This window comes from Crotalus tigris, unplaced genomic scaffold, assembly GCF_016545835.1.
Source record: "Crotalus tigris isolate CLP2741 ecotype Arizona unplaced genomic scaffold, ASM1654583v1 scf7180000020074.1721668, whole genome shotgun sequence".
NCBI classification, from domain to species: domain Eukaryota; kingdom Metazoa; phylum Chordata; class Lepidosauria; order Squamata; family Viperidae; genus Crotalus; species Crotalus tigris.
Genome location: NW_024097846.1, coordinates 1,049,672 through 1,062,115, shown reverse-complemented (window position 1 = coordinate 1,062,115; position 12,444 = coordinate 1,049,672). Strand labels below are relative to the sequence as shown.

Here is a 12,444-nt window from a genome sequence, read left to right as displayed (position 1 = left end):
TGAAAACGGGCCAGTGCGGCGCCTCGGGGCACAAAAATGAGCTGCCACTGTGCCACAAGGTGCAAAAACAGGCCGTCGCCACATGCAAGGCTCAAAAACAGCCGCCACCATACCGCAGGGCGCAGAAACAAGGCACTTTGGCACATAAGAACAGGGCAGAGCTAGTGAGTATCATGCAGGTGCTAGCCCCACCCTGTCTGTGCCATGCACTAGCCCCACCCTGTTTGCGGTATGTGCTAGTCCTTCCCCGTTTGCATGCACGCATGTAAAATGCTTTCCCCTCCCTTTTCCTCCGGTCCACCAACCGATAAAGGTTGGTGACCTCTGCCCCACAGGATAGGATGTAGCAGGAGATGGACTAGAAGGTGAAAATTTGGAAGGCTTCTGAGAGAGGGGACTGGACCCCCAACATTCCACCCTGCTATATAAGAGACCTTTTGGTCTCTATGAAGGATTTTTATTAAGTGCAGGCATAAGGCATTTAACATGTATGTATGAATGTACATGTACACACAGAGAGACCAGTTTACTGTAAATAGCTAAACATGTTTATTTGGAAAATTTATATTGACACCTACTAACTCATGGCGACTCAAAGCAGCTTACAGGAAATAAAGACAATATAAAAGAAATAAAAATAATAAAAAATAAAAATAGTAAAATAATAATGTTGGATTACAAGCCAGGAGACTCTGAGTTCTAGTTCTCTTTTAGGTATGGAAGCTGGCTAGGCAACTTCGGACCTTTCCAAAGTTGGATTTTTCAGCCTTACGGAACTGGGAAATTAAGAAACATCTACCTATCGAACCACACTGGACCACCATTGTATGTTACAATCCATAATTTTTGATGAGAAGACTTTCCTTCCTCCTGCAGTGGATATACTACACAGACACACACAAAATACTGTATATATCACTAGACATAAAAGTCTAATGTACAAGTAGCCCTCATTTACTGACCACAATTGGATTCCGCCCCTGTCACTAAGCAAGTCAGTCATGAATTGAAAAATGTGACAATGGCTGTTGTCTTTAATGAATCGCCATGAGCAGTTAAGTGTGATGTTACACGACCATGACTTGTGATTTCCTGCTGGTTTCCCCACTGACTTTCTTATTGGAATCTGGCAGTGAAGATCGCTAATAGCGATCAAATGACCATGGAACACTGTGACTGTCATCAATGCTCACCATTTGCCAAGTGCCTGAATCACAAACAAGTGAGCATGGGGAAGTTGCAACATCTCCTTTTTCAGTGTTTGTGTAACTCTGAATAGTTGTTGAACAAGTGGTCCTTAAGCAAGGATGACCTGTAATTTATTTTGCAAGGAAACACATCACAAATCTTGAAATGTCTTGCAAGGTGATACTTGGTCTGCATTTGGGTAGGAAACTATCAGGAAATCTCAAGGCAGAAAAGTAGTACAAGAAGTTGAAGAAGCATCCCTTGAGAAGACAATGGCAAACCCAACACCAACTCAATACTGTCAAAAAAAGCAACATCAACTCAAGGTAGACTTTTATTCTTTTTAATCCCCAATCGTAGTCTAATATTCTAACCACTATACATTAGGAAACACAGACCCACTTTTGCCATACTTTCTCTTCCTTTGTTCTAAGAAAATCTACTATCGGAGTTGGGCTTAATTATGTCATGTTGTGACAATTAATATTATTGTGGCAAAGGAGGGGGGGGGAAAGCAGAACTTCTAATTTTGTTTCTTTCATTTCCCCTAAACAAAAGGGTTGCTTGAAAAGCCAAATGATCTGTAAATAAATCAGAGAAATAATAAGAATTTTTAATCTTAGAAAGACAAATTAACATATGGTAAGAAAAGAGACAGGTCGTATGCTATATACACACATACAGGTCATTAACAAGAAAACACACAGGTGAAAGAAATGGGGCAAGAATGGCTGACATTATTGTACTCAAACCAAGAACTCTTGTGTTTGTGTATGTATGCAGGATCAACAAGCACTGTGCCAGAATAGCACAGTGGTGGAAGAAGAAAAGATGAATATCAGCTGTAAACAGAGAATGCAGGACAAAGTAGAGCAGTGTTTCCCAAACTTGATAATTTTAAGGCATGAGGACTTCAACTCCCAGAATTCCACAGCGAGCAACGCTGGTTGTGGAATTCTGGGAGTTGAAGTCCACATGCCTTAAAATTGTCAAGTTTGGGAAACACTGAAGTAGAGGATGAAATAAACAGTGATGGAAAGAGGCAAAAAGCAAGGTGACTACCAGAAAACCCAATTCTGCTGGATGTGGGTATGTTTTTGTGGGGTTGCCCCCACCCCACAATTATTCTGGTTAGAATTCAAGAAGAAGCTAGAAGATGGAGAAACGTTCATGCCTTGCACAGGGGGTAATATTTTTGCTAATGTGACTGGCACCAATTGAGAATAGTAATACTAATAAAGTTAATCCCATCTAAGTATAAAGATCTTTTTAAGAGTGGAAAAAAACCCTACGATATTATAATAATAAGCTACAGTAAAAGCAATAGCAACTATGGATGGTGAAATAAACTCATTCAGACTTAAACCACTAGAATTCAGTTTAACGTATGTGCAAATTGATGTCATTACTGCACTACAAGCAACTCATCAAATATTCATTTGTTCAGTCATAATTGAATTACCATAAAAGATGTTTCTAAAAACGAATATTATCCCATTTAATTAAGACTTTTAGGGAGAACATTTATGGGGAAAGAAGAAAAACGGTTTAAAAGAGGTCCTTTCACTTTTACCAAAGATATTTTTATTAGCTACAAAAGTGTACGGGAAAGAGGGTTCTTTAATGCATACATTTTACTGCATTTTACTGCATTTTACTACATGTGGCAGACTTGATGTCAGACATGAATTTGAGATTTTTCCTTTACTCTGTAAATGAGGAAAGAGTAGCGAGGTGTGAAAAATACATCATAGAGCCTCCTCTGTATCCTGCTCATCATTAATGACTGCAGGAGATAACTCTTGAGTAAATGGATCCCATGCCTAATTCTTCTGCACTCTGAATCCACTTCTGATATAATGTATGTTGTAACTATCACATCTTTGAAAAAAAAAAACCAATGATATTCGCTATATTCTCTTTCTACTCATTAGGGACCTCTAAAAGGAGGATCAGAAAACAAATTACTAGCAATAGCAAAACTAAGAAACAGGAAAACAAGTTCTCTAAAACAGAGGTCCTCAACCTTTTGGGTACCAGGGACCGGTTCCGTGGAGAGAGATTTTTCCGTGGATCGGAGAGGGACGTAGTTTCATGTACTCTCTGCATCCTGCGGATAGGGCTTTCTTTGTTTATGCAGATCAGTTTCTGGCATGCTGTGGTCCAGTACCAGTCCACGGACTGGGGCTTGGGGACCAATGCCCTAAAACATAACTGAACAACCTAAAACACCCAATGATGTAAAATCAACAGGTTTTTTTTTTTAAAAAAGGCAAAAAAGTTCCAACAACTGTCCTCTCAAACTAGAAATATAGAGGTGGGGACCATCAATATATAGAAGTATAGTCCCATACAGTCTCTCCTCAAATGTGGAACACAGATATTCAAAATTCAACCATATAGAGAAAAGAAACGGTGATTTCTCTATTTTTTTCTCATCCTTCTCCCCACTTCCCTACCAACACCAACCACAGCAACTTTCACAAAAAGTTGAACAGTATTTCGCAAGCATCAACTTCTGATATCATTCTTCCTGCTATGACCAGAAAATTAAAAAAAAATTGTTTCATAGTTTCACTCTTCATGCTGGCCAAGTAATGCAGAAAGATGCCTTGCTATTCCCAAGCCAAATGAGACATGTGCCAGAGTAAAAGGTACAGAGACCTGGTCATTTGTTAATATGGCCTCAATCCCAAGCAACCCGATAGTGTACATTTTTCTAAGAATACCTGAAAATGCTGCCACACCAGCTTTCACCCTTATGACCATTGCAGCATCCAAGTGGTCAGGTAATCAAAATTCAGCCGTTTGGCAACTGGTGTGTTATTTATGACACTTCTACTGTCATGTGACAGTTTTGCTTATCATTTGTGGTCATAAATTGAGGATTACTTGTGATTTATTTTCAGCAAACACCTTACTGGGAAGCTATTTCTTCTCTCAGAGATAGCATTTTATCACTTCTCATTCATTCATTCATTTATCTCCCCCCCCCCAACAGATTCATTTTAGCCACAGAGCAGCATAATGGTTCACCCCCACTGTTCTCAGAATCCTATCTGCATGTGGAACCAACTGGGAGAAAAAAAATAATCCCTAAGTAGCATATTCCATAAATATAAAAGACCTGCACAAAGCTGTTTAAGATAAAGTCAGCAGGACTTGTGTTATTGCCTTGAGATTCTCCATAGAAACATTTGAATATTTCAGAGATAACTATGCTGTATAACTAGTTACTGAATTCATTTTACACAGTGTGCAAAATTCTAATATATTTTAAATTAAACAGGTGCAAATAGTCCTTAACTTAAAACCATTTGTTTAGAGATAGTTCTAAGTTAAAACAGTACTGAAAAAAAAAAGACGACAATTTTTCACACTTACGATCGTTGCGGCATACCCATGGACATGTGATCAAAATTTGAACACTTGGCAACTGGCATGTATTTATTACGGTTGCAGCATCTTTTGCAACAAGAAATATCAATGGGGAAGCCAGAATCACTTTATAGCTTCAGTGATTCGCTAACAACTGTGGTGAGCAAGGCCACAAAATGGGACAAAACACGCTTATCAACTGTCTTGCTTGCCAAAGGAAATTTTGGGCTCCATTGTGGTCCTAAATCAAGGATTACCTGTACTGAGGATTCAACACAGAACTCGACTCACCTGCTTAACAGACAGCTAAAATGGAAGCTTTTTCCAACCATAAACTCAAATTAGAAGTAATAACAGGCTAGAAGTCCTTCAGGAAACAAGAAACGTGATCCATTGTTCAGTGGATCATGAAATGGTGCTGACCTGAACAGTGCACCTGAACAGTCTGTCCTATTCAGAGGGTATTACTGAAAAATACGAATAATTCATATTCTACTTTTCTACCTTACGTAAGAAGCTGCAAGTGTAGAACATGCTAGTTTCATCATCATCTTCTTCTTCTTTTTGCTGTTACTCTCAGTTGAGGGATTTAACAGTAATAGCAACCAGGGGTAGTTTTTGTTGCACAATACACAACTGCAATTACACAAATTTTGGCACTCAATTGTAAGACTACTTTTTAGATGCAGTAACTAATATGATATGCTCGACTGTTATATAAGCAAGTTATGCATATGATAAAGCTAGCAGGATACGGCAAATAAAGTCTTTCTGTTTATCCTGCTAGATTAACAAAAAAAAAAAAAAGACACCCTTAACTACTTTTCCTAACCATTTGTCCAGTCTTCAAGAACTTATGCCTCCAAAGGATTACTATATTTGCAAGATAAGTCCACACAGGAGACTGGATTAAAAAGGGGGAACCATACAGAGAATTGAGTTTTCCATTTTTGTCTAACCACAAGATCTTAAAGCCTGAAAAAAGAAGCCTAAAAGAGTTCACAGTGGACTTAGAAATGATGTCTTTAGACTAGGGGTGTCAAACTACCGGCCCACGGGCCGGACGCATCACGTGGAAGCTGTGCCCACCACATTGCCGGCAATGGCAAAATTGGCCGTAACGTTGCGAGTTTGACATGCCTGCTTTAGACTTTTCCCTCTAATGGCAATTATAATTATGTCTGTGTTTATGTGTCCCCTCTAATCTATGCTAAACATAACAAAAATGACATGATGGGTTTCAGGAGCTTACAGCACATGCACAAAATAGGGAAAGGAAAGACGAAATGTATGAACAGTCTATAAATCCCTGGTTCCTAACTTTAGTTTATGTCAGATCTATAACTATTAATGGTAAAATAACTATTTAGTATTTTTAAATTGATACCACCTAATATAGGTGTTTTGCTCATGCTACCTCAGTTTGGTTTAATCTTTGAGGATTATGGAGGAAAATCACTGAGCATAATTAAAAATACGTTATTCTGCCAAGTGAAATAATACCTGGCCTAGTCCATAAGTCAAACTCTGGAACAGTCTTTCCCTAAAATTGTACCTTCCACACATGGGTGGAGATTATGGAAGTTGATCCGACACAACAGGCTGGCACTTTGTTGGGAAAAAGCTGTCCTGAATATACAATACTAAGAGAACCATGTCAAACACAACATATCAAGGACAAATCACAGAATTCATTTTGAAAACAATTCTCAATGAAAAAAAAAACTCTTGCAACTCTAACAGGGGGGAGAGCTGTTAGTGCAGTTACAGGACCCAGCTCATCAACATGCCTCTTGGCATTAAATATTTGGTATTCTATAACATTAAATGTATTCAGCATGATCTGTATTATTACAATATTGTTTATGAAATAATATGCAATAGGTAGGATTAAAAGTCAGATCTTATTGGCTAATTACAATAGGTTTTATTAGTTTTATTAATCTTTTTTTTCAGAGAAAACATTATTGTATTTAGGAATGTTCAAAAGTCATGTCTCAAGAAAATAAGAATATATAGTATGTAGAAGAAAGTAATTAAGAATATAAATATTTAATGTATTTATGTAATAATTTGCCTATGGGGCCTGACATTTTGTACGGCCTATAAATACTTGTAAAAAGAGCAAATCTAGAATAAAATGTTAACAGTTTTACCAATTACTAAGAACATTTTTCCCTTTTAGCATGAAATATATAATTCTCTACTCTTAGTATATTATTACTAGCAAATGTACTACTGCCATCTGCTGTATATTTTAGGAATAAATACAGAAACAATTCACAGTAACAAATGCATTTCTCAGGCCACTGATTAATCAGTCATTTACCATTTTAAAAAAAGAAATAATTCAGTGCAAATAGAAATTGATAAAGCAAATGCATAATACATAATGATTTCCAGATCTGTCCTTCAAATGTATTGACATATGCTACTGTTAAGTCAGAGTCTTGAATCAATTAATCAAAAAATATGTACAAAGTTACAAAATTGATAAGATTTGTTTTGCCAAGTTCAGTTGAAATATTCAAAAAGAACTTGGGCCTTTTTTCCTCCATGAAAAAATGAAGCACATGCTTATATATATATTTTCAACAGAAACCTATAGGCTTGCAAGTACATAATACCTATACTCAATCAGATCTTGTATTTATATTTATTGCATTTATTGTGCTTATATTTATTTACAAATGTCAAGACTGATAAACATCTTAAAATTGGAAAATAAAGATTTGAACAATGCACAGTGCTTGAGTTATGCAAAGAACTCAATGGTAACCTTTTGCAAAGCAACCTAGTTGAGCAAAACATGTTTCCATGAAATTCTAAAGAAGCTGAATCCTTGGAAGGACGAGACTTCCACTGAGACTACCAGCAAAGTGAATTGGCCTCATACACACTTGCACAGATGTGCACACACATGTACACAAAGAGCCAGAGTCAGTTTTCAAAGTAGCCTTTTAAGATTCCTAAGGGACAAGCTTGCTTTAACGTTTTTGCATTTTATAAAGGACCCTTTCTGAATATGCTGCATATCATAATACATCACTTTATCCAGGTAACAGAAAGCAAAGGGGAACCTTTTTCCCCCCTAATTTCCAATGGGAATATCTATGTTAAAGGATATCTTTAAAAATGTATTTTGAACTAGGGGAAAAAAATAGCTTTACTGACATGAAATAGAATTGAAAAGCCCAACTAACTCAATTAAAACCAGAATTTTGCAATATTTATGGAACAGTTCTCCTTGACACATTTGGAACTTCAAAACTGGCCTCCTAGCTAGCATTTAGATGGAAAAGAGAAGTACTGATGTGTTTTAGCTTTCAAAGACAGGATAACTGTACTAAAAAAAAATATAGGATTAAGCAGCGTTATTTATCTGTAGAAGATCCACTGTCTGCTAAAATCAAAATGTAGTCTGCTGAACAACCATAACCATAAGTTAGGAGTCTATACCTATTGGCTATTTGAAAAAACAATGGGCAATCCATCTAAGTGGCTGTCCCTGAACTGCCTGAATTCCTATCAGAACAACACTGAGTGGAATTTGCTACCTGAATGCTAAAGACATCTGTTCCAAAGAGAGATCTACTGGAACAGCTGTCAAAACAATTCAAACCAGTTTGCAATTTCCACCCCCATCATCACAGGCCTAGCAAAGAAAGTCACCTCAAGCTAGATTTATTATTTATGGCCTTTGTTAAAAAAGATTTGACCGTAAATGATGTTTATACTCCTTCAGTGTTAAAAAAACATTAAGGACTTCCCTTGATCACAAAACAATGGGTTGGGGGGGGGGGACATGAGGTGTTTTTCTGATGGTCAAAAATACCAGAATCCAGACTGATTTTAAAATTTTTCTGTATCCGTTTTTGCCAAAGAAACACAAAGGCTCAAACCAAAAGATGACTTGAATCAAAAGGGTCCTAAGAGGGGAATTCTGGGAGTTGTCGACATCTGAAGAGCTAAATTAATATAAGATCTCCCTCTTCCAGTCTCTCTATGAAAGAATCTAGACCTGCCCTTGAGTAGGAGGAAAGGCGCAAAGAACCATTAATGGAAGGCAGTTATCAAGACATAGTCCTGAGAAAGTGAAAAATGTGACAAAGAAATTTAAAATAGCCCTGCCTTGATTTTATTTGGTATATGAGGGAGTAGAGTAAAACTGTGATAGGCTTCCAAGATTTTGTTACTCTACTCTGTAACAATAAAGAGAATTTTTGGAATCCCTGAGGCTTCTGTTTCTTGACCTTGCCTCCCTGAAAGAGTTGGCACATTCTCTCACATAGATATTTACACAATGCAACATAATAGAAAAGGAAATGGGGATTAGCTGAAATCAATGCTATATAACATGCCTGTTTTGACTAGATGAGTTTTTACTAATTGTTCAAATATTTGCACAGCAATTCTCATTATCCCATACGATTTCCATTTTGACTGAAGCTGACAAGATTAAAACTAACCAGGTTAGAGAAGGTTAAACAAGACATTATCACTCAGCAAAGAGATTTCAATATTGTTTAGTTGTGGATCTACTTACAGGTTGAGGTTCAATTAAATCTTGCCTTCTTTTGATTAGAATTCGAGAGAAGAATGATCTCTGGGCCACTGTATTATTATTCTTAACATGAATGTGATGTTGTTTTCTTGATTGCAAATGCCACAACAGCTTAATACCGTAGGAAAAATTAAAACCCAAAGTCCCAAAAGAAAATCTCAGTCTCCTAAACCTTAAAGTGGATCTAGAAGAATAGCTACATGTATTTCACTACATTATTTGTATACTAACTTTTTATTCCACTGAACAGTCAAAGGAGCTAACAATAATTAAACTATGAAAAAGATGAATAATCAGTGCTAAAATTGGGTTGGCAGTAATAAAGCTCTTCTAGAAAATCCATCCTCATCTTCTTTGGTTTTTCTCTTCCCACCAAACATATAAATACACTATTGTTACTATACCACTATACAAAATAACTATGGTATGCCAATACAGTACAATAAAATCTTTTGCCTAAATTGCCAAGCTTAGGCAAAAAACAACAACAACAATGGGAGTAACTCACAAGGCCTCAATTCTTCTATACTTAGCATAGCAATTCTGTGTCTGTACAGCAGGGATGGGAAACCTATAATTCACCAGATGTTCCCATAGAAAATTGTAAGGAATAATGGGAGCTGTGATTCAGCAACATTTAGAGTCACAAGTTCTCTATGTATTCAGGCATGGTAGCTGTCCAAATGCTGAATCTGGAGCTCAAGAAGAAGTCTCAGAAGAGTGTAGCTGTCACAGATTGTCTGCCTTTTAATAGCGCTATAGTTATGCACGGCAATGATCAGCAGTTTGTCCATATAACTGTGTCCATGACTTTGTTATGCATTAATTTCCAAAAAATGAAAAAAAAAACAGTGAAAGGCAATTACAAAGAACCTTACCTTTTTTGCCCTCTGTCCTATATCAGGTGTTTTTGTAAGTAGTTTTTCAATCAAGTATTCTCTGGTCTATAAAGATCAAAACTGTTATAATTAAGTCCGGCCCCAAGAAGCAGAAGCATTTATACTGATCTCAAAAAAGGATTTACTTGCTGAATAAAATATTTTACCTTTGCTTTTTGGAAGAATTTACATTTTAAAAGTTCTGCTGCAGTAGGCCTAAAAGAGAGATTAAAAAGACAATTAAGACTATCATTCTAGCATTGTGTTCATCGACTACGTCTACTGCATGCTGTTCAGAACATTCAACATCCAGTGAAAGGTATTAAGAATGTATCTTGAGTTCAATATCCTATGTTTTTCTTTTTTAAAAAAAGATCATTACACTTTATATATAAGATCAAAATTTACTAATATAATCCATATTAAAGAGTTGTTTAAACAATTTCTTACAACCTATGTCAACTGTTCCCAGAAGCCCTGGTGATGCGGTGGTTAAAATGCAATATTGCAGGCAAACTCTGCCCACAGCCTGGAGTTCGATCTTGATGGGGCTCAAGATTGACTCAGCCTTCCATCCTTCCGAGGTCGGTAAAATGAAGATCCAGATTACATTGTAAACTGCCCAGAAAGTGCTGTAAATTTCTATGGAGCAGTATATAAGCCTAAATGCTATTGCTATGTAGACTCATTCCTTTGAGAAAAATTCATATTTTGCCATAAATATAAATCCAATGTAGTATTTTATGTATTAAAAAGAAAATAAATGAATCATCTCCCAACCTATTTACAGACAATAAAAATCTCAGTTTAATAATCTTCATTTAATACATTTCAGATGCAATCGATAACATTTCCATCCAAGTGTCACTCTAAAACAATGGGCATTCAGTTGCATCAAAAGTAGTCATGATGAGGCAGTTTGATCTACATTTAATATAGTTATTTATCTGATTTTATTCCACCTATATTATTGTTATAAATAACTGAAGGCGGCAAATATACTTAATACTCTTTCCTCCTATTTTCCCTACAACAACAACCCTGTGAGGGTTGACACATTTGCATAAGTTGTATAAATATGCCATTATACCAATAATTTAAATCACCATGAATATCATACCTTCGGATTTAATGGATATTCAGAAGAAACAGGCATCTCTTTCTGAATTAGTTCATTAATCAAAGATTTACACTACTGAAATTTAGTTGTAATGATATTCTGTTAGCAACAGAATCAGTATCCCCAATAAATCCAATCCCACTCCAGCTATGCTATGGGAACTAGGAAATTCTTTCACTGGAGACTGGAAAGGCAGGTTTACTGCTATAGATGCTGAAGAAAAAAAAATCCAGATTTAGAATAAGTTTGTTTAAGCAGTTTCAGAATTAGCCCAACTTTGGATGTGAAGAAGTTGCTTATCTCACTCTGAGAATTATTGAATTCTTATTCTATCTAGAAATCATCTGTATCAAATTGATAGCTTGTATATTAGCATAATAACAATTTCAGTTCTGAAAATAGCATCAAAAACAGCGTAGACCAACACATTGGTCCATCATTGCTAAATGACAGTATCAAATATCTGATAGAAGCATGAAATAGGAGCAGAAATCTTCAATCATCAACATCTCTCTTGAGCTGTGTCCAGAAGTGGGTGGAATAAGTGGACTTACTCTAACACATAGGTAACTGAAAAATGTTTGTAAATTCAAAAAAAAAATAATAAACTATTATTTTAAGCATTAATTAATATAACCCTCCATGCATATTTCTTGGCTAAAACAGAATCAAACTTTTTATCCAAGAACTATTTTCAATCCAACTTCATTTTTAAAAATAAAGCATTCAGATCCTCTCTTCCCAGAGCAAGTATAGATTGCAGATTCTGAAAAAGAATCAGCTTAATTTTGATCAGTCTTATATAGACCTCAGCAATTGCACCATCTAGTGGCTAGAAACATTCTCAGCAACTACATAGGGATGGAATTATTTATACAGCTACAGTTGATTTGTTCTTAACTGGGCATGCGGGTGGGAGAGAGATAGAAAGGATGGGGAAGATAAAGCATTATCTAGGACTTTGATGCAGTTAATAGTCTGAAAGAAACCATTTCACACCATACGATAAGTAATGATGTTTCTGATACTTAAAATAGAATTGGAAATCACTTGATCATGTTAGCAGAATAATGAATACACTGCTTTTGAATTTAAAATAAAAAATTATCAAGCTCTAATAAATAAAGTATTTATTTATAATAAGTATTATAGTATTTATAGGTTTTTTTCCTATGTTATTTTTTAATCCTATGTTGCAATAAGGAGCCATTGGTGCAGTTGACATCTTAACAAACACAGGTTCTCTTAAAGCATTTCAGGCTGAAGTACCGAGAACATTTTATTTCTGGCCAAGAGGTAGATCTTTGCTTAATGCA

The 12,444-nt window shown here is 36.0% G+C and overlaps 1 protein-coding gene across 2 annotated transcripts in view; it reads right to left on the bottom strand.

Moving 5' to 3' along the window:
• Nucleotides 1-12,444, bottom strand: part of STK39 (serine/threonine kinase 39) — a 127,506-nt gene that overhangs the window by 47,881 nt on the left and 67,181 nt on the right. For both annotated transcript variants that reach the window (XM_039365458.1, XM_039365457.1), the window contains exons 9-10: nucleotides 10,176-10,224; nucleotides 10,009-10,074 (exon numbers count right to left, since the gene is read on the bottom strand). In XM_039365458.1, the coding sequence (XP_039221392.1) occupies nucleotides 10,009-10,074; nucleotides 10,176-10,224 (115 nt within the window). The remainder of the gene's footprint in view (nucleotides 1-10,008; nucleotides 10,075-10,175; nucleotides 10,225-12,444) is intronic.